At 31.4% G+C, this 24,114-nt stretch overlaps 1 protein-coding gene across 1 annotated transcript; it reads left to right on the plus strand.

Moving 5' to 3' along the window:
- Positions 1-4: 4 nt before the first annotated feature.
- On the plus strand, positions 5-19,841 carry LOC134706911 (SAP domain-containing ribonucleoprotein-like). The gene is made up of 12 exons (XM_063566271.1): positions 5-60; positions 162-190; positions 2,472-2,571; positions 3,574-3,605; positions 5,103-5,212; positions 6,855-6,924; positions 9,491-9,561; positions 11,329-11,389; positions 13,679-13,744; positions 14,044-14,115; positions 14,871-14,951; positions 17,716-19,841. The coding sequence occupies exons 2-12, from the start codon at positions 167-169 to the stop codon at positions 17,755-17,757; spliced, it is 729 nt and encodes a 242-aa protein (XP_063422341.1). The 5' UTR covers positions 5-60; positions 162-166; the 3' UTR covers positions 17,758-19,841.
- Positions 19,842-24,114: the final 4,273 nt, after the last annotated feature.

The following is a 24,114-nucleotide window of genomic DNA, read 5'->3' on the forward strand; positions in this document are numbered from 1 at the left end:
TTTCCCCGATTATGGGCGGAAGTTTAAAATTGTGATTTCCGGTTTAAAAATAAGAAAAAAACACGATGGCAATCTCCCATACAGACAGAGTTATCGTCCTTTCCTTCTCAATCCTCAGATTGAGGAGGAAAGGACGATAACTCTGTCTGTATGGGAGATTGACACGATGGAAGACTTGAGCACTTTGAAGGTTTTTGAAATAAGTTTCTCCACAATCATAAACATAATGCGTTAAAAAGAATAATGTCAAAATTAATCACGATAAAAACTATTCTCATATGGCGAGAATTGATGGGGGTTCACTTGGTTCAGTATGTCATGTTTGTCACTATACAAATCCTTGGTTGAATTGTTCATGGAATCTGTATCGTAACGTCGAAGGTACCAATACTGGCCTTTACTCGATGATTAAAAAAATAATTTGTATGACAATCAATGAGGGTAGGAATGCCCTATACTGTCAGGTGTCAAACGGTCATTTTCGGCTACTGTACACATAACAATCATCAAATTGGTTGAAATTTTATTGTGATTCATCAAATTAACCTCATTGTGATTCGTCGAAGACGGAGGTTTCAAATAATTTTCTTTTTTTGGATAACATATAACATGATTTGTTAAAATCAGTCAATTGTTTTATGGTCTCATAGAAAGTGTCAGTTTTATCATAATCATGCACCTAAGATTACCCTTAACATCATTTGGCAAGAATTTTTACCTTTATTAGTCATGAAAGTACCCCCATACACCTTATGGCTATTTAGTCCAATTCAGGAAAACAGTCATTTACTCAACTTCCTGTTTGGTCATGCCGCCGAAAAAAGAGGTCATTAGTACTAAGTAGTGAGCTGAGATTAGGTGTATTACGACCATCAACAATGCCATGTGACAATTGTTGAAAATGTAAATATTTTTTCAAAGCTAGCCCGTTATACTGGCACTCGGAGAGCATTTAAAGATTCTGCATCTACCACAATTGAGGAAAATCTTTAAAAAGCAAGGAAATCTCTATATACATGTAGCTACATGGCGAAAATTAATATGATCTGGTTTGGCAATCAGTTTAGTTAAAACTCAGGTCAACTACCAGCAGACTGTTGAAAATCATATAAGGGCATTCACTTTGTTTGGCAATATATGTAGATCAGGGAAGAATTCAATGGAATCGAGAATTGCAGAGAAACAGCTCAGTAATAAAAATGTGAAAAGCAATAGTTGGTTCATTGAGATATAAAAGCTATGTCTGAAAATGACATTGATGATTGGTACAGTTTTCTTATTACTCCATTATCCAATTCCTGTGGAAAAAATTAATATCAACAAAGGTTAATAGCTATTGGAAAAAACGTATTAATGATGAATCTAAATTGTATCTATCAAACACTATCATATCTGGAAATGAGTTATAAGATAGGACAATGTCATCCTATAGCAAGAACTGTAGATGTAAACAACAAAGATATTGGGAAGATACCAGTTCGATTAAAAATTACAATTGGTACATACATTCTTCAAACAAATTGAGCCGCCTTTAATCAAAACAAAATAGATGTTGTCTGTATGCTAAGCAACTGCAGTGAAGAGACACTTGCTCATTTTCTGCTAGGCTGTACCCAGCTAGAATATATATGTAGAGATATTCTTGAAATGATCACCAACACCTGTAGCTTGATATTTGCTAAATATAGTCTGTCTGTAGAAGTAGATCTTCTCACTTTCATAGTGAATCCTTATGACTACTGTTTCACCTCGGCACATATGGAGCTTTTTAATGACATTAGCATTCATTTAGAACCACTGTGTAGACATCTTATATATAGATTGCACCATAAGCTATACGAACTACTGAACATTATGCCTAAGAAAAAGAAAAGAAAATGCGGCATTAAACATAAGTTATTTCAATAGTTTTGTCAGATCACCTCTATGCAATGTATACATATCTAGAATGCAATTTTACAATATAAATTTTATATTTTAAGATCGGACACAATTATTTTATGTGTGGATAAAGAACTTTTATCAGTGTAAATAATTTTTATGGATTTACAGTAAATAGGTGGAGGATATTCAGTGTTTTTATCTAACGTAATCTGGGTTCCAGGAGGTGTGCCTTAATTGGCAGAAGATATATACAGATAGATAGATATTAGGCCCAAAGTTGAGGATGATTGAGATCCTAATATCAAGGAAGCAGCACCGGTGAAAGATGGTTAATTCTGTAAAAAGCTTTTTAATAAAGTAGTATTATTTTGCAAGATTTAAACTTCACTGAAATGAGATTTATTAGTTAGATGTAAGGGGTTATGTCCCTCTTTTAGACTGATTGATGATTGGTAAAAATTTATTGTTTAGCTTACTTGACCCATCCTTCTTCAATTTGTACATTGCATTGAAATAGGATACATTGCTCTAATAAATGTAGGCTAGTGTATCTTAATAGTTGTTAGTTAAATATTTTTCTGTTACAGGTAGCTGATTTGAAAGAAAAATTAAAAGAGAAAGGTTTGACTGTATCTGGAACTAAACCAGAGTTATTAAAGAGATTAAAAGATGCCATGGAATTAGAAGGTATGTGTATGAAAGATGAAGAACATTGAATATTTTCAGGTAAAATGATAAAAACTGCAGTTTTTAGATAAATTTCAATATAAGTAAAGTAACTCTTACCAAACAATTTACATTTTAAAAAATTAGAATATAAAGCATGTTATCATCCTTTTCTAGGGCACTATCTTATTTTGATGATTTTTTTCCAAACTGGCTGCTTAAAGTGAACTTGTCATTTGACCATTTCACTTATATTAATGTTTTAACAAGAAAAACATCAGAGTTTACAAAAACAATTTTTGACCCATTGGTCATGCAACCAAGTAAGCCAGATTATTTGTCAGTCCTGCAAAATTTTAGCCAGTCCTAAAAATTCTGTCAATTTGATACTGAAATGAAAATAATGACAAATTTTATCGAACAATAACTTTATCAATATAACGGTTTTATTTTTCACAGCCACAGAAAAATTTTGTTCTTAATTAAAGTCATATTCGCTATCCTTTTGATCATCTGAATCACTTTCTCAGAATTTGATATCTTCATTGAAGGGTTCAATCGCCGATTGTTTGCCTGGGATGGCTACATGGACACATTCAGCAAGCCACTTGTAGATAGCCACTTTGGTTTCAGTTTGTTTATACTAGGAAACCAGTGCCAGAAATTAGGAGCAGGTTCATCTCATGACTGATGTAAACACATACTAAATTAGTTGGGTTCAACTAATTACTAATAAAAAAAGCACTGCACCGGCCAATTAACATCGGTCATTAGAACTGGCAATAGCTTTCAAAATACTGGTCTGAGCCTTATTTTGACCGACAGGACTGCCCATTTTGGCGAACTCTGAAAACATATGTTAATTTGTTTATAGTTCTCGTTGCTAGTCTCCATTTAAACAATGAGTTTATGTATATATACAATAACTTAAACAGATGTTTTACTAGATATTATATGAATTGAACTGTTTACTTTTCAGATCTTTAATAATTTAATAAGAAATTGTTTTTATATGATTTACAGAAACAGAAGAGCTAGAAGAAACTGAAGAAGTGGTAAGAATTAAGACTACAAAGATTAATACATTTATAGGATAGAATTAAGGCTACAACTTAATATATGCATAGGATAGAAATAAGGCTCACAATATAATACATGGGCATATGACATTTGCGCCGATTTTGAAAATTTTCATTTTTTCAATTGCGGCGATTTCATTTTTTCATTTGCACAGATTTTATATTTGCTCTCATTAAATTTACAGGTTAGTTAATACTTGTACATGTACTGTACTATACCATTGATAAAATCTGGTTTTTACTGTTGTTCATTTATGTTTATGTTAATTTTCATTCATATTGTTATGGAACTTCGTTGTAACATGATGGACATATTACACAATGAAACGAGCCGAGGAGTCAATTCTTTAATCATCGAGGGCCATACCTATCGTGCAAAGCCAGAGTCACCACAGATTCTATTGTCAAACCACTGATCGAGCATAAACATGTGGCAGATGTCCGAAAGACAGAGGTTCAAGAACTACGGGTACTGTCAAGGAAAAAGTCTGGAGGTGTATCTTGTAGGCCTTCTTTCGTCTCTCCGTAGTGAGCAGGGGACAACAGTTATATATACATGTTATGATTGACAATTCATTACATCTGCACAAATGGCTAATTGGAAGAGGTCTAAAATGATAAATGAAAAATAACACGACTCTGATGGAGAGTTCTCTCATTTGCACTCATACCATATCTTCTTATATCTATTCACCTGTAATTTACCTGCAAAAAAAATCGTGGCAAATGCAAAACGCCGTAATACATGTATAGGATAGAATTTAGGCTACAACTTAATGCATGCAAGGATAGAAATAAGGCTTACAATATAATACATGTATAAGATAAAATTAAGGCTTACAATATAATAGATATATAGGACAGAATCAAAGCTGCAATATATTTCATATATAGGATAGAATTAAGGCAATATTATAACACATGTATAGGATAAAATTAAGGCTTACAATATAACACACCTTTTCATAGAATCAAGGCTACAATATAATACAAGTATAAGATAGAATTATAACTAAGTAAAAATTAAGTCTACAACATAACACCTGTACATATATTTGACCAATTTAGAACATTTTATCAGATCATGAGTGGGATTAACTTGTTTTGTTGTTACTTTTCATTAATATAGGAAGATGTGGTATGAGTGCCAATGAGACAACTCTCCATCCAAATAACAATTTATAAAAGTAAACCATTATAGGTCAAGGTACATTGATATGTAGGAATAAGGAATAATGGTCATACATATACTAGTACTCTGGTGACCTTTGAATTTGTTTGATCTGAGTAATGACAAGGAAAAGGCTTTGGTGACTTGTAGGTCAAAGCATCAAAGTCCTTTTCTAAATCTAAAAAACCTAAGCTTCTTGTATCAATCATTAACAAAAATACTAATGAAATAAAGATTTCTCTGCATTACTGTTTACCTAGAAAATCAATTAAACTTTTCGCATGAATGATAATTAATTTCAGGTAGAACAGGTAGTTCTCCAAGAAGAGGAGGAGGAAGAGGAGGTAGATGATGATATGACCTTGACCGAGGACAAATTAGAGATAACTGAATCTAAAACAGTTCCTGAGAGGTAAATAACATGGTTCCTGACATCTTTTCACAAACGATGTTGCTTTCAGTTGATGGAAAGACATTATTTAAATGTGTAAAAATGTGTCTTTTTGGGGCCTTTTATACATGTATTTTATTTCGTTTGAAATTGGGTTTTTCTGGTTTGCTATTTGTAGTAATTATTTATAGATGGGAACTATTAGGGATACTGGATTTGTAACAGTATGTACTATTTATAAAGTTTGATGTCAGGTGCAGAAGGCACGAGGAAAGTTTTGTCGGTTTTTACGGGTGGGGTTTAATGGTACTATATAAAGTTTGGCATTTAAATGTATTAGTATCAAAGGTGCTCGCAGTTACGTCGAATTGAAGTTGGTCACATAGGTATATATGCAGTTGCTGCTATGTTTATTGTATGTACAGGCGTTGGAGGTATTGCTGAGGAAAAAGAAACGATGCAATGTTATATGTCATGTATTTATATATTGTTTCAATCGAAGAAATATGTACAATAAAGTAAAATAAAATGTTGTATTGCAAGAGAAAATAAGATGTTACTGCGAGCAACTAATCCTATATCTGTGTTTGTCTTGTTTACACCTTGATTTTAAATGTAGCTTTCTCTGGGGCATTTGTTTTGCTCATTGCTGAAGGTTATACACTACTGTGACTGATAGTTGCTTACTTCTACATCATGTGGTCTCTGGTGGAGGATCTCATTTGTAATCATACTGCATCTTTTTATGTGGATATGAATATACACCAGATTGTGAAGCTTAATGTCACAATAGGGGTGCAATCAACAGTTTTTTTCTATGACGTCATGTTTTGAGGGACCATGCATATGTGACCCTTACTGGTGGACTGATTAATAAAGATACTTGTATAAAACTAGATATCACTGGAATCAGAATGTTCTCTAGTTTATAATGAAATAAAAATAATGTGTACTTTTAATATATTATATAAAAATTTCATCCAATGAACATGGGGGAAAAAAAGCAAAATTTTAACATAAAAAACTTGAAATCAGGTCATGTGCACACCCATGAAGACATGATAGATGCACATTTTTCATAATCAAAACTGTATGAATTTTGTAGGTTTTTACCTGGCCTTTCAAAAAAATCTTGTTTCAGGGTACGGTTTCCTGCTCCGAAAAGAGCTACAGTGGCTGCAAATAAGTTTTCAATTTTCACTGCTAAAAAAACAGACTGTTTACAGTGTTGTCTCCCCTCGAAACATGTATATTTAATATAATTTTTAAAATTATTTCAACCATTCAACCTGTTTTAATTGAAAGCTAATTAACTAATCTTTACAATCATATACAAAAAACATGATCCTTTTTCACCAAGTAAGTAAATAAACAGGGGTTTCCCTCCATGGTTACTTTAAGACGGGGAATAACACCTAGTTTTTAGTACGAAACTGTTTATAGCACCCTAGAACAACACACTACAATATATCCAATTTTATGAAATTTATATTATAGGTTTATATCAGTAATGTCTCTGATATTTTAAAAAATTGTGCCAACCAATTATTTTTAAAGAGTAATGCCCCTTTGAAATTTTCTTTTTCTTTTTGAAAATTGCATTGTAGTGTAACATAGTTGTTCTTTATTTGTCAATGAAATATTTATGCTTTATAATTCATAGCTCAAGTAAAGATTCCATAGAAAATGGTAAACCAAAGAAGATCTCTTTATCAGGATTTTCAGATGCAGAGGTGACTATTATATATATATATATATAGAACTAAAGTATGATAGTTAATTTCTTATTGGTAATGAAATTGAAAATGACTGACCTTTTTATGTAAATTGCTTGGTGAAAACAAATATATTTAAATATATGAATGAGGATTTATAAGAACTTATCAAAGAAAATAATCATATAGAAATGATGTTAATATGTTTGCTAGTGACTATTAGTGATTATCTGGGTATTCTAGGCAAAAAAAGTAATAATGAAAAACTACTTGCCCTCAGAACAATTAAAAGTCTATACAACCATCCTAATTTCAGTATTGAATTGCAAACAAGGTGACAAAATTAAAAGGTCGTTCCCCAGGAAAATTTAAAGACCATATAAGATATATCTCAAGCATGTTCTTTAAACTTTTCATAATTGGTAAATTTATATGATCAAATGATTGTTATCATGCAAACATAGCGAAGTTAAGTATGTTATTATTCTTCTATGTTCATATATCACCTTCATCAGCTTTTCTTAAACTTATTGTATCACACCTTTGTATATGAACTTTACCTAAACATCTGTGGTCTAGACTTATTTACCTATGTCTTTATATTAGACCTACTGTTAATAAGTTGACCCACACTTCACACTTGGTTAAACTGAGATGTTTTGTAGAAAATAAGCACTACCAGGGGCTGCTCTGGCTCCCAAAAAGTTGGAGCCAGAAAAAACGCCAGCTCATCCATTTTGTTGCCAGTTTAAAAGTCCACACAGATTGACATTAGTAGATTTTTCCCTGACTGAGCTCAAAAGTTTCTTAGTATTTAACCAAAAGCAAATAAAAAAAAAATAGTATGTTATTATTGATTCTTGTCTAAATGATGTCTCGTGTTTATAAGGCCAATAATAGATATTTCTTAAAATAATTTGACGAAAGCTTTTATTGGTCTAGGAATTAGCCTTTTTAGAATTTGTAATCCTATTGTTCGTACACCAAAATGAAAATTACGTTACATCATTGGTTGAACTTCTATTCTTCATCACTTTTTAAACCAATCACAACATTTCGATGTATGCTTTTGGAAATATTACCCAGAATGCTTTAGATTCTAAATCGGCGTATTATCACCCCTTCTTTCTATGAATCTCCAATACATGTATGTAAAGCAGGCACTGTATATTGATGAGGAACCTGTCCAATAGTTCCTTTATCTTTTTAGACTACTTATGTTTTACCAAACTACTTGACAACTTTCACAGAATCTTATTCACATGATAATATTTTACACCTCATATTTCATGTCTTCATCTGAAGGATCTTAGGGTTTTAATTGGCATGACATAGACATGGACATAGCTATACCTGCTCACTATGGCACACATTTGTTCTGCTGCTCCTCCTTAACCCCTGATCATGCTTCAATGAAACTTCTCAGAATCTTTTTAATGGGATGACATTGTGCAACTTCTTGTTTTCATTTATCGGTATAATAATTTTTAGGTTTCATGTTGTCCTTAGCAAGTCATGGACTTTAGTTTTTTTTGTGAACTTATGTTCACCATATGAATAAAAGACTTAAGGGCATACGATACAGTTTTGATCCTGTATTTACAAGTTCGTGAAAATTTGCATATAGGCTATTTTTTACATGATAAAATCAAATATGTAATAAAAAATATACCTTCATGTGCTACTTTTTGAGTAAAATGAGGTCGAAATTTTGTATATTTGCTCAAAATTCAGATTCGTGGCCGTAATTTCTTTTTCGAAAGAGAGACATAACTTTTTTGTTATAAAAGATAAACACAAATTGTTTTTGTTAAATAATCGGCAATTTCTGTATTTTATAAGTATCCTAAAAAAAATATGCATTTTTTTATTCAGAAATAACTCATATTTATCAAATGTTCATGAATTGTGGAAAATATGTCATTTTTTTGCTGCATGTTTATCAAAATTAAAAAAAATCCTCTATTTACAGTTTTATAAAATTTTGGTCACATAATCTCCCTGCAAAATGAAACAAATTGCTGTTTTGAAAAATGAGGGTCCATGAACTCGTTTTCAAATTAAATCAGTTTGAATGATAAAAATCAGTAAAAATATGCATCTTTTCCCGATATGTCACAGTTTGACGTCGCGAAAATAACATTTTACGTTAGCAACGTCATTACCTCCCCTGTAACTGTATCGTATGCCCTTAAGTGAGGAATTTAAGACATCATTTGATAGGGAAGACATCAGTATTTGATAATGAACATTGTTGATTAGTCAGACTGGTCAACTTGGATAAGTTATTACAAAATTATCAAAACATGTATTTAGTAATTCTATATCTGTGGTGATTCCAAAGTTTTACAACAACAAACAAATTACCTAAAGGGCAGGGTATTAAATAAACAAAATCAGAAAAGTATATAAAAAAAAAATGTTCACTAAAAAATATGTACATTTTTGCTTATTTGAAAATAATTGATTTTATTCCTAAGGAAGGGGAATAACTTCTTTAAAAGTTGAAAATTAAATGTGGTAAAATGTAACACTTTCATCCATTTAAGGTGATTGGTACTCATACAAATACTTTATCTTTTAGAGGTTAAAAAGCAGGGCAGAAAAATTTGGTGCTGTTAGTGCTGAAGCCAAGAAACAACTTAGAGCAGAAAGGTAATGTATTCTTGTAGACTTCTTTTAAAGTGTTAATAATTGATTAAATTAAATTTTTTTTCAGACTTCTATACATGTCTAAAATCATGTGTTTCAAATATTTTATATTTTCTTGCACACATGCACACTTCCCCATGCATTACATGTTTTACTCTGTCACATTCTAAATGTTCTTGTCCAAAGACAGAATCCTGTATTTTATCCTTATTATGTTGCTCTTTGTCATATTTTTTCTAGTTTATTTGTTTGAACATTAGGTATAAGTTTTCTTGTTTGAAATGTTTAACAATTTTGACATTTGAGGGATTTGTATAGCTTGCTATGAGGTTTGAATTTTGCATGGTGAAGGCTGTTCCATGTTCTGTAGTTGCTAGCTTCTAAGTTATTAGATTTCTGGAAGAGAGTTGTCTCATTGGCAATAGTACCATTTTTAGCTCACCTGACCTGAAAGGTCAAGTGAGCTTTTCTCATCACTTGGCGTCCGTCGTCCTGCGTCCGTCGTCCGTCGTCCGTAAACTTTTACAAAAATCTTCTCCTCTGAAACTACTGGGCCAAATTTTACCAAACTTGGCCACAATCATCCTTGGGGTATCTAGTTTAAAAAATGTGTCCGGTGACCTGGCCATCCAACCGAGATGGCCGCCATGGATAAAAATAGAACACAGGGGTAAAATGTATATTTTGGCTTATATCTTTGAAACCAAAACATTTAGAGTAAATCTGACATGGGGTAAAATTGTTAATCAGGTCAAGATCTATCTGCCCTAGAATTTTCAGATGAATCGGACAACCCGTTGTTAGGTTGCTGCCCCTGAATTGGTGATTTTAAGGAAATTTTGCAGTTTTTGGTTATTATCTTGAATACTATTATAGATAGAGATAAACTGTAACAGCAATAATGTTCAGCAAAGTAAAACCTACAAATAAGTCAACATGACCAAAATTGTCAGTCAACCCCTTAAGGAGTTATTGCCCTTTATAGTCAATTTTTAACAAATTTTCGTCAGTTTTTGTAACTTGTACAAAAATCTTCTTCTCTGAAACTACATGGCCAAATTAAACCAAACTTGGCGATAATTATCATTGTGGTATATAGTTTGAAAAATGTGTCTGATGACACCGCCTACCAAACAAAATGGCCGACATGGCTAAAATTAGAACATAGTGGTAAAATGCAGTTTTTGATTTATATCTTTAAAACTAAGACATTTAGGGCAAATCTTTTAAGATTTAAATGTCCATCAGAATAAGATCTATCCTCTCGCAAATTTTCAGATGAATCTGACAACTCGTTAATGGGTTGCTGCCCTAAAATTGGTGATTTTAAGGAAATTTTGCAGTTTTTGGTTATTATCTTGAATACAATTATAGATAGAGATAAACTGTAAACAGCAATTTTGTTCAGCAAAGTAGGATCTACAAATAAATCAACATGATAAAAATTGTAAGAGTACCCCTTAAGGAGTTATTGCCCTTTATAGTCAATTTTGAACAAATTTTCGTCATTTTTGTAACTTGTACAAAAATCTTCTTTTCTAAAACTATGGGCCATATTAAACTAAATGTGGCCACAATCATCACTATGGTATCTATTTAAAAAAAGTGTCTAATGACCCCACCTACCAACCAAGATGACCGACATCAGTAAATACAGTAACAGGTGAGCGACACAGGCTCTTGAGAGCCTCTAGTTTATTTCAGATTTACTAATTTACTTCTTAATGGATTTAAACATTTTCATAATAATGTTTTTAATTATTTTTATAGATTTGGTTTGTCAGAAAAAACTTCAAACATATCATCGGCAAAAATCGTTGGAGATGTTTCAGTAAGTACCTTTATCGGTCGTCCCACTGTCTATATCACTCTGTTCAGCTCTTGATATTATTCCGTATCATGTCTTTGTGACGTCAAATACGTTGACCCGGCCTTAATAACTTTGACCCGGACATATCAGCGACGTCATAATGTTTGAACCGACGTTAATAACTTTGACCCGAACTTATCAGGTCATCTTTTGTATGCTGGTGAAACAAAGAAAACACTTCTTAAACACGCAAATATAGCCCATTAAATTGATTATCAGATTATCTGCATATTGATATTGTAAAATATCAGCTGCTTGACATAATATGAAGGCTTTTTGATCTCGTTCGCTACGCTCACTCGACAAAAAACTTCATATTATGTCTCGCAGCTGATATTTTACGATATCAACATGCAGATAACCTGATAATCGGTACGTATATTGTTTAAAGAATATAACCTGGAAGAAATAGGTTTCAGTGGTTGACATTAACTTGTTAGAGGGAAAAGATTAGCAGAGACCAGTGGCCCAGGCTTCTAAATTTTAAGCTGAAAATATCATTAGTGCTTATCTTAATTTTTAGCTCACCTGGCCCGAAGGGCCAAGTGAGCTTTTCTCATCACTTGGCGTCCGGCGTCCGGCATCGTCGTCGTCATCCGGCGTCGTTAACTTTTACAAAAATCTTCTCCTCTGAAACTACTGGGCCAAATTAAACCAAACTTGGCCACAATCATCATTGGGGTATCTAGTTTTAAAAATGTGTGGCGTGACCCGCCAAACCAAACAAGATGGCCACCATGGCTAAAAATAGAACATAGGGGTAAAATACAGTTTTTGGCTTATAACTCAAAAACCAAAGCATTTAGAGCTAATCTGACATGGGGTAAAATTGTTTATCAGGTCAAGATCTATCTGCCCTGAAATTTTCAGATGAATCAACCAACCCATTGTTGGGTTGCTGCCCCTGAATTGGTAATTTTAGGGAAATTTTGCTGTTTTTGATTATTATCTTGAATATTATTATAGATAGAGATAAACTGTAAACAGCAATAATGTTCAGCAAAATAAGATTTACAAATAATCCACATGACCAAAATGGTCAGTTGACCCCTTTAGGAGAAATTGCCCTTTAAAGTCAATGTTTAACCATTTTTCGTAAATTTTATATATCTTTTACAAAAATCTTCTCCTCTGAAACTGCTGGGCCAAATTAACCCAAACTTGGCCACAATCATCTTTGGGGTATCTAGTTTAAAAAATGTGTGGCGTGACCCGCCAAACCAACCAAGATGGCCGCCACGGCTAAAAATAGACTATAGGGGTGAAATACAGCTTTTGGCTTATAACTCAAAAACCAAAGCATTTAGAGCAAATCTGACATGGGGTTAAATTGTTTATCAGGTCAAGATCTATCTGCCCTGAAATTTTCAGATGAATCAGAGAACCCGTTGTTGGGTTGCTGTCTCTGAATTGGTAATTTTAAGGAAATTTTGCTGTTTTTGGTTATTATCTTGAATATTATTATAGATAGAGATAAACTGTAAACCGCAATAATGTTCAGCAAAGTAAGATTTACAAATAAGTCAACATGACCAAAATGGTCAATTGACCCCCTAAGGAGTTATTGTCCTTTATAGTCAATTTTAAACGATTTTCATAAAATTTGTAAATTTTACTACCGGTAACATTTTCCACAGAAACTACTGGGCCAAGTTCATTATAGATAGTGATAATTGTAAGCAGCAAGAATGTTCAGTAAAGTAAGATGTACAAACATATCACCATCACCAAAACACAATTTTGTCATGAATCCATCTGCTTCCTTTGTTTAATATTCACATAGACCAAGGTGAGCGACACAGGCTCTTTAGAGCCTCTAGTTCATATTCTCTTTGGTTAGTTTAAAAATGGTAGTCTTTTTCCCTTTTGCAGCAATGTGTTTCATGTTTAAACATTTCCAGCAGTCACTGAATTCACTTACTTCAATATATGCTACTGTAACAGAGAGTTTAAGCTTTAAAAATTGAAAACAATTAGTGATTTGTTTTTGTCAACCTAAAATACACCTATATTCACAGTACATTGTTCTGATAAAAATTATTCGCATAAATATTAATAATTATTGATAAAAAACATAAAATTTGCTTCAGGAAAGGGAAGTCTATTCAACTTATTTAATTTAACCAAAAATGAAAAGAATATTTTATGAAATAAAAGTTTTTGATTATTTAAATTTATTTCCAATTTGAGATCACTTTATACAGAAATTAGGAAAAACATAATAAATTTCTATTATGTTTTACTTTCCAGGTGGATTCAGATAAATTAAAACAAAGAGCTGAAAGATTTGGTGTAGTTTCTCCTGTTTTATCTAAGGTAAAGAAGATTTTGTTCTATTCTGAACAAGGTCTATAATTTATTATATGTTCATATTGCCCAATGCATGCCTACTAGTAAAATTGTAAAAGGCCTAGTTATATTATTTTTTTTATACAGCATTTTTTTTAAAAGTGTCAATTTTGAAATCATATGACTATATGGTCATTATAGTATTAATTGATATTTTCAAGTTTAATGATAATTGATATAATGGTGAATTATGTTCAGTAGCTGGTCTCAATGTCAATTTTAGAATTAAACAAATGACTTGTTAATGTTTAATATTTTATTTGCAGGTAGCTGATGTAGAGAAATTAAAACAGAGAGCTGAACGATTTGGTGGATCTGTAGCACCAGCCTTAAGTAAAGTAAATAACTAACAATTGTTTTTGACATGCAATTATTGCAAGTTGTGTCCATATGACACATTATTTTAGAAACATTTAATTTATTGGGTTCTCATTCTCTTGGATTTAAGTTTAGATATATCATGAAACTTGACTTTGTGGTTTCCATAAATTCTTTGTACAAGTCTGTATGAGGATCATTTTTATTTGAACTTTAAGAATTGTGCTTCATCAATATGGATATCATTATTAATTGGTTTACCAAGACTCATTAGTCCACATTACAATTATACATTAGCCTCTTATACATAGTGAAATTATCATTTTTATGAAGTAAAGCAAATAAGAAATTTGTTGAAACTGTTACCAATATTAATAATAAAGTCTGTCAAATATGTGTTGATCTTAACTTAAAATCTCAGATATATTAAACTTAACTGGCTAATTACACACATAAATCTAAGACTTAAAAAGATTTGTTAAGAAACACAATACTCATGTTAAAACAATGAAAGGGAAGATTTGAAAACAAGGTTCCTCCCAGTGATTAAATCTAAGTGGGATTGCTCTAAAGTAGTATGACTATGAACATTTGTAAGTTTTAGAAAATATTGCATTTCAAAGGGTTAAAAAGCCTGTTTAATAAGAACTTGTTCTAAAATGATGGCATGTTTCATGTAGCAAGGGAGACAACCAGATCAGCATTAAATACAGGGAAAACATGTTAGAAATGTAGTTTATAAGGTTTTTAATAGCTATAGAATTTTCTTATCCAGAGTGAAGATCAAGAGAAGATTTTAAAAAGAAAAGAAAGATTTGGTGCTATTAGTACTGCAGCCGTCAGTTCTGAAGTTGAGGTATTAAATCTAATGAAAAACATTGTGGTTACCTGTTGCTTTAACTGTTGGGACATAAAACTCACCTTTTTTTCAAATTCTCTCTTCTTTTAAACAATACTTATTATCAATTCTAATTAATATATCAATAGCATTATGTCGTGAATCAAGGCTAAGTACTTTTAGTTTAGAAATATAATTGTGTTTTTTACTTTGATAAAATTGAGAATGGAAATGGGGAATGTGTCAAAGAGACAACAACCCGACCAAATAAAAAAAAAAAACAGCAGAAGGTCACCAACAGGTCTTCAATGTAGCGAGAAATTGATGTCCATTTAAAGGAGTATTGACCCAGTTTATAGTTTTATTAATTTAGACGTATTAAAGAATCAATTTACTGCATAAATGCATTTCATATGGTTTAATTAGAGAACCCCTTATATGTCAGCACATGGTACCGTATAGCGGGTTATTTTCGCGGGGTGTAAATTTTCGCTTATTTTCGCGGATAGAACAAAATCGCCAAAATAAATTCCGCCAATTTAAAAGTGTACATGCAAAGATAATGTTAAAAATGTTGAATCCGCTAAAATAATAACCGCCAAATTTTTTCGTATACCTTATTCAATGAAAATCGCGAAATTTTACACCCGCGAAAATAACCCGCTATACGGTATATTAGAGATTTAACCATGAGGTAATATTTTGGATAATAAAATATGTTCCATGGTAAAAATCCATATAAACTATGAGATGCCATGAACTATTTTTGTTCTGGTAACAAAATTTGCAAAAAAAAAGGTACTAGAACTTATGTTGCATTATATGCTGTTGTTAACAAATGCATTATTTGTGCACACAAAGTGTACTTTGGTGTCATCCTTTTTGTTGAGCCTTCGACTTTAGTCGAAAAAGCGAGACTAAGCGATCCTACATTCTGTCTGTCCACAAATTTTCACTCTATGGTTAAAGTTTTTGAAATTTTAATAACTTTCTTAAACTATACTGGATTTCTACCAAACTTGGACAGAAGCTTGTTTATGATCATAAGATAGTATCCAGAAGTAAATTTTGTAAAAATAAAATTCCATTTTTTTCGTATTTTACTTATAAATGGACTAAGTTTTTTCTGCGGGGAAACCTAACATTCACTCTGTGGTTAAAGTTTTTAGAATTATGACTTAGTTTTTTTCTGCGGGGAAACCTAACATTCACTCTCTGGTTCAAGTTTTTAGAATTATAATAACTTTCTTAAACTATCCTTTGTTTGTACCAAACTTGCACAGAAGCTTGTTTATGATCATAAGATAGTATCCAAAATTAAATTTTGTAAAAAATTAAATCCAGTTTTTCCGTATTTTACTTTTAAATGGACTTAGTTTTTCTGCGGGGAAACATTACATTCACTCTGTGGTTAAAGTTTTTAAAAATTTAATAACTTTCTTAAACTATCCTGGGTTTGTACAAAACTTGGATAGAAGCTTATTTATGGTCATAAGATAGTATCCAGAAGTAAATTTTGTAAAAAGATTACTTCATTTTTTCTGTATTTTACTTTTAAATGAACTTAGATTTTCTTCCAGTTAACATTACATACAGTCTGCAGTTAAAGTTTTCAAAACATTTATTAGATTCATTAACTATCCTAGATTTTTACCAAACTTGGACAGAAGCTTCTTACAATCATAAGATAGTATCAAGAGGAATATTTTTATAGATTTTTTTCCTCATTTTTGTTGAGCCTGGAATTTACAGCAAAAGTAGGCGAGACACTGGGTTCCGCTGAACCCTTACAAATTTTATATCTGTCATGCTTTATTGTGCATTTTAAAATTACATATTACAAAACAGAATGTCATATTATTTAGTGTAAATGTAATAATATAATATTTATAAGTGTAAACATCATATAACATGAATTCTGAAATTTTCCAGGTGTTTATATTGCATAAATTGCAACAAGATAGTTGATTGAAAGATAAAAAGTTTTATTTAAATTTTGATAGCCTTATTTGTATGCAGTTTTTCTTGCAATAATTAAACTCTCATGTAATGGGTCTTGATATTTAATTTTTGTTCTAAAAATAAATTTATAATAAATTTGGAATACTAATTGGTCACTGACTTGTCTAGATTAAAGATGGATAAGCTGCAGAATCAATGTTCTTTTTATGTCCCCGTCTTAGTGAAGGGGGCATGACGTTTTATCCTTGTCTGTCTTTATGTACGAACGTCCCAAAATTAGTTTCCATTCCATTCTCTAACTCTAGTTTGCCTCAACCAAAGTTTATTAAACCTATACACAATTCATATTACAAAACACAGTTCAAGTTTGATTTTGATGGCATCATTTTTGGTTTGTTTAGAGTTATGTCCCTTTACAAATGAAAATATTGCTAATTTTTTTTGTTTCTTTTCTCTAACTTAAGTGTGCCTCAACCAAATGGTATGAAACTTATATACAATGATTATAACCATAAAGGACAAATTTGGGTAGCATCACTTTTACAGTTCTTGAGTTATGTCCCTTTATTATGTTAAATGCAAGCATGGGCATCATTTGTGTCCATGGACACATTCCCAATTTATTTGGGTTATACTTTTTTTATGTTACTGGTACTTTTATAAGTTGATTAACTGATTTTAAGATTATTCTTATTGCCAAAGTGCTCATGAAAGAATAAATGCTAGAAATAGCATATCCAGCCAATATTGTGGAAATGACAATATTTTGTTATAAATTTTTGTAAAGGACTTGGCAGTAAATATTTCTTTTATTTTTCAGGCAAAGAAATCGAAAAGAGCAGAACGATTTGGACTAACATAAAGGCCAAGAAACATTACAACATTGACACTGCCATTTAAATCATTTCATAATACAAACATCCCTCACAAAATATGTCATATTTGTACATAGATTAGTCATGAATTGAAACATTATTCCTCTGTTCTTTAAAGTAATTTGTTTTCAAAATATCTGGGTATTTTTTATTGCCCTTTTCTGCTTTCTACATATGATTTTACCAAATGTATGTTTTGTCTTGTTAAAGTGGAATGTGTTTATTATGTGTTCTACTGCCAACTTATAATGACTAATAATTTATTTGGATAAAGACTGAATATTCTCATCATTTTGGGTTTACATGATATGACGGAATTACAACCAACCTATTTAGAAATACCGTTGAAAATTACGCTAGTCAAAATGGTTTTCTACTTTTATTTTATCTGTCTCCAGATATTGAACTGATTGATCTTATGAGAAGTTCACCAATGTTTAATTTTAGTAAGACAATAAGATAGAGGTTTGTTTTATTGAGGTGAAAATGGTATCTGTTCATATCTTATTTCCTGCAGGTGAGGGCATTGTTATTGTGCAGATACTCATCTAGTATTTATAACCATGAAGTTGAAATTCACATGTTAATGGCATCATGTTATAGTTAAACCACAATATTTATTTTTTATGCCCCTAAAAAAGTCAATTGATTATTCTTTGAATTTAAAAACTATGTATCATTATTATCAAACATAAAATGTAGGTTATGATTGATTTCCTTTTTCTAGATAATAAGAAGTTTGCAATTTCTTGGATTGAAAGTTTATAAGCCAAATTTCTATCACTTGTATTCAATGAAGTTTCGACCTAGTACAAAGCAGGGTTATTATTCATATCACATTAACATGTTGTCAATAATCATATATATTTGCCACTGGACATTATGCAGGCATCTATCATCATCATAATCAATGTATTGTAGATTGTGTCTGCATTAAGGTCTCATTAATTGTTTACTTTTTGTTGGGTTGTGTTTGGCTGTCTTTTGGCAAAGATAGTGCCTTGACCTTGGAAAAGTTAAGAACAAGATAGGGATTTGTTTAATTGAAGGTTAAATGGTATCTGTTCATATTAACTTTTCCAGAATCTTAAAGTATACAGTCATTGTTGAATCAGAAAATTATTTCCACTATATTTATGTCTTATGATTCAGTAAGCAACCAAAGGAAACTAAATAAAAAAACCACGATGAAACTTTAAAGGTAAAGAGAATTAAAATGTTTAGTGGATTCTTTCTGATTAGTGCAGTAGTAAGTGGAGAGGTTATAGGCTTGATCCAGTAACTGTCAAGTGACTTTTATCTTAGGTGTTAATAATCCCTATGGTAAGTTAAAAATTCATAAACTGAACTTTGCTCTCTAAATGAGACAGTAGAAGGGAAAGTTGATATAATCTTAAGGTTTTTTGTTCACATGTTTTAATTTATCTTTGCAACTATGATAAAATAATTTTAGCAAGTTTTCACCTACATATTCCATATTTATCACTTTTTAAGCATTTCCTACATGATATGGTAAGATGAATATACATGTACAGAAATAATTACGGGAACAAATTTCATCCTCAAGTTGAAATAAAATATAATCAGAACTTTTGTTTTGATAAACAGATCACAGTAATATGCTCATTACATTTTCATAAGTCACTTGTCTGTTCATTGAAAGTATTTTTTGTTTTTCAGATTTTATTTATGACTTCAAATATCTTGTATTGAATTTAAAAATACAAAATATGCTATAAATAGCAATTGTCTGGGCAAGAAATATTTTCCTTAATACTATAATATAAAAAATCAATAAAGACAAATACCTGTACAAAATAGCCTTAATTAAATTGAGAACAGGTTATTAAATATTTAGATAAGATATTAGTTGAGCCTTTACCCAAAAAATCTGTTGGCTACTAGATGTCTTATTCAAAGATACAAATGGTGGTACAATATACATTTAGGTAAGGCCATTGACCATATCTAAGCTTCCCCAAAACATTTAGTAGAATTGTCACTTTATTACATCAAGCAACCTTTGTGTACTTAAGCTTGCAGATTCTGTATATCATCTTATTGATAAAAATATTTTTTAAAAGACCTGGAACAATTTTAGAATTGTTGCTATTTTAGAGGCCAGATAATGGCTCTTAACCTCTTTTTTATAACAATAAAGAAGTCATATAAAAACATTAGGAATACATTTGACATAAAAGTCATTGCTTTCTCATTAAAACAAAATGAACAGAAAATTCATTAGAACAATCAAGCAAACAAATCCTAAATAAATTGCAAAATAAATTGCCCTTTTGAAGAAAATCCTTTTTATCAGACTTCAGCACAAGGATTTCTGCATCATTGATTTATTATATCTCCATTGTAAAATTCCTCTATAAAATTACCCATGTCAATTCTGTAATGGGATTGATTTCAAGAAGTTTTGATGCAATTGTTTTCAATGAAATGATGTGTCTTCATGATTGATTAGTCATATTATTCTAGTTAATAATTTCCTGATTGATGCTTAACACTATTATATGTATGGTATTTTTATGATATTTTAGTAATGATTTTGTAGTAAAGTACATCAAAGGGAAAATTGTACACTTTTATTTCATTTGTTTTAGTCGACCATGAATAAAATTATTTGTACTGAAGACTAAGTTGTTTAGAAATGACTTTATGCACATGAGTTTCTTGGAGATTCCTTTAGTAATCATGCTTCATTGATTTTAGTATATTTACTTTATCTAAAATGCATTGTCTGATAAAGTGTATTTGATTTGTAAATACCAACTTTTACTCTTTACTTGGCACTTGTTTTCAGTGCCTGTGATTAACATCCCTGCATGGATAATATAAGACTTGCCAACCTCCAGCTTAAGTGACCATGGAGTGTTTGCAATGGCACAATTTGTATTATTCATATTAGGCATGTTTGTAATGAAGTTTTATACATGCATCCTTTTGTTACAGATGCGACATAAAGAAATCAAGTCTCCTCTCTTAATAGATACGTTTTGTTGTAAAGTTTTTCTAAAAAAAAGTACATTCAATAGACTATTGGCATTTTAAGATACAACATTAACCAGATGCTCCGCAGGGCGTAGCTTTATACGACCGCAGAGGTTGAACCCTGAACGGTTGGGGCAAGTATGGACACAACATTCAAGCTGGATTCAGCTCTAAATTTGGATTGTGATTTAATAGTTGACACTGCATAGGTTTCTGACACAGAATGAATGTGTTCTAATGAACTTAATTTTTTTGTTTTCTCTTAGAGCAATTCACTATGCTGTTGAATATTAATCCTCTCAAAAAAATGTTTGAAGAAATTTTCTTTTTTCTTTATGAAATTTCAAATGAGAAAAATTGAACCCAATTTTTTAATCACATCCCCCTTTCCCTTATTCCAAAACTAATCTCAATTAAAATATTCAAATGGAGTTTGCAACAATAACTACTCATTTAAATACATCATAAAATATTAAGATGTAAAAAAACTGCTTGTTATCACTGAATGGTAAAGATTATTTAAATTTATCAGTTGGTAGTAAAAAGTGAATATACATTGTATATTGTATATAACAAAGATTTAAGTTGATTCTGGACAAAGAAAGATAACTCCAATTAAAAAAAAATCTTGCAATCAGATATTTCTTGCTTACTATTCTGGACAAAGAAAGATAACTCTAATTAATTTTTTTTTTGCTATTTCACAATATTGTGAAATTAGATATTTCTTGCCATTGCACAATACTTAATATTATAATTTTAGATCCTGATTTGGACCAACTTGAAAACTGGGCCCATAATCAAAAATCTAAGTACATGTTTAGATTCAGCATATCAAAGAGGCCCAAGAATTTAATTTTTGTTAAAATCAAACTTAGTTTAATTTTGGACCCTTTGGACCTTAATGTAGGCCAATTTGAAAAAGGGACCAAAAATGAAGAATCTACATACACAGTTAGATTTGGCATATCAAAGAACCCCATTTATTAAATTTTTGATGAAATCAAATAAAGTTTAATTTTGGACCCAGATTTGGACCAACTTGAAAACTGGGCCAATAATCAAGAATCTAAGTACATTTTTAGATTCAACATATCAAAGAACCCAACCGATTCATTTTTTGTCAAAACCAAACTAAGTTTAATTTTGGACCCTTTGGACCTTAATGTAGACCAATTTGAAAACATGACCAAAAGTTAAGAATCTACATACACAGTTAGATTCGGCATATCAAAGAACCCCAATTATTCAATTTTGATGAAATCAAACAAAGTTTAATTTTGGACCCTTTGGGCCCCTTTTTCCTAAACTGTTGGGACCAAAACTCCCAAAATCAATACCAACCTTCCTTTTATGGTCATAAACCTTGTGTTTAAATTTCATAGATTTCTATTTACTTATACTAACGTTATGGTGCGAAAACCAAGAAAAATGCTAATTTGGGTCCCTTTTTGCCCCCTTATTCCTAAACTGTTGGGACCTAAACTCCCAAAATCAATACCAATCTTCCTTTTGTGGTCATAAACATTGTGTTTAAATTTCATTGATTTCTATTTACTTAACCTAAAGTTATTGTGCAAAAACCAAGAATAATGCTTATTTGGGCCCTTTTTTGGCCCCTAATTCCTAAACTGTTGAAACCAAAACTCCCAAAATCAATCCCAACCTTTCTTTTGTGGTCATAAACCTTGTGACAAAATTTCATAGATTTCTATTAACTTAAACTAAAGTTATAGTGCGAAAACCAAGGAAATGCTTATTTGGGCCCTTTTTGGCCCCTAATTCCTAAAATGTTGGGACCAAAACTCCCAAAATCAATACCAACCTTCCTTTTATGGTCATAAACCTTGTGTTAAAATTTCATAGATTTCTATTCACTTTTACTAAAGTTAGAGTGCGAAAACTAAAAGTATTCGGACGACGACGCCAACGTGATAGCAATATACGACGAAAATTTTTTCAAAATTTGCGGTCGTATAAAAATCTATCTAAAAACATGTGATTTATTGTTATATAAAGCCCACTTTTTATACCATATTAAACTTAGATTGAAAACAAACATAGTGGTGGGGGCCCACTGACTGACTTAAGAGGGGCTCCAGTCACGCTTCAGTGATTCCCTATATAAGCAAGCAATTTTTTTCTAAAAAAAGTGGGGGCCCAATTTTGTTGCTTTGTCAGAAGGTTAAGAAGTAGGGTCAAACTTTCATAACATTTTCATTGATAAAATAACAAACCTTTCCCTAACAATGGGCTTGCATATTCACCAGTACATCAGACTCAAACATGAATTCAAAAAGCAATTTGTCCTATTGGTATTGAGAAAGGGTCTTTTTGATAAGCACATTTAAATTAACACCATTATATTGCAAAATCCTTCACAAACCACTAAAACAGAGTTGCTATGAAAATAATTGGTCTGAGCATGTTGTAAATCAGATATGTATATTACAGAGTTGGCATGAACTGTTCATATTTGCATTTGACCTTGACTTTATTGTCATGGTTCATTACTCAGTGTTAAGTTAATGTTTTGGTCTTGGTTTTTTTTAATATACACAGTAGGTCAGCTATATTTTTAGTGTATTTAATGATTGAGAGGTCTATGTCTGTCTGGCAAGTATTATTTGGCCTTAACCTCATTTTCATGGTTCATCGATCAATGTTAAGTTTTTATGGTTAAGTTTGTTTTAAATACATCTGAAATTTAGTTTAAAGATAGGTTGGGAGGGTGATTAACAACAAAAGAGATGATTTAAATGTTTTTATTGTTAACTCAATGTTTAAGCACCAAATATAAAAAAGAAGGTGTGGTATGATTGCCAAGGAGACAACCATCCACAAGAGACCAAAATAACACAGAAATTAACAACTATATGTCACCTTTCAGGCAATTAAGTAGTTTGTTTTTCACAATTGATAAATTAATTGCAGGGTTTGTCTTTCCTACTATTTTCTAGATTAGAGGATATTTGTTTACAAGGGAGCATTTGAAAAGACTCTTTCCGGTAGATAAAATTCGTGTAAACTTTAAGAAAGTTTTACAGATGCCATCATGATTTGGATGACATAGAATGGTCCTCATCAACAACCCTGGCAATCCTCATTCTACTTATATCGATAGTCGACCTTCCTATGGATAGAAACGAGTGCCGGCTGTGCAATAACCGTCACGATCCTCATCAACGACCCTTACGATCCTCATTCTACTTATATCGATAGTCCGACCTTCCTATGGATAGAAACTAGTGCCTGTGCAACAACCGTCACGATCCTCATCAACGACCCTTACGATCCTCATCAACAAACCTCACGATCTTCATCAACGACCCTCGTGTTCTATC

Source organism: Mytilus trossulus, chromosome 2, assembly GCF_036588685.1.
Source record: "Mytilus trossulus isolate FHL-02 chromosome 2, PNRI_Mtr1.1.1.hap1, whole genome shotgun sequence".
NCBI lineage: Eukaryota > Metazoa > Mollusca > Bivalvia > Mytilida > Mytilidae > Mytilus > Mytilus trossulus.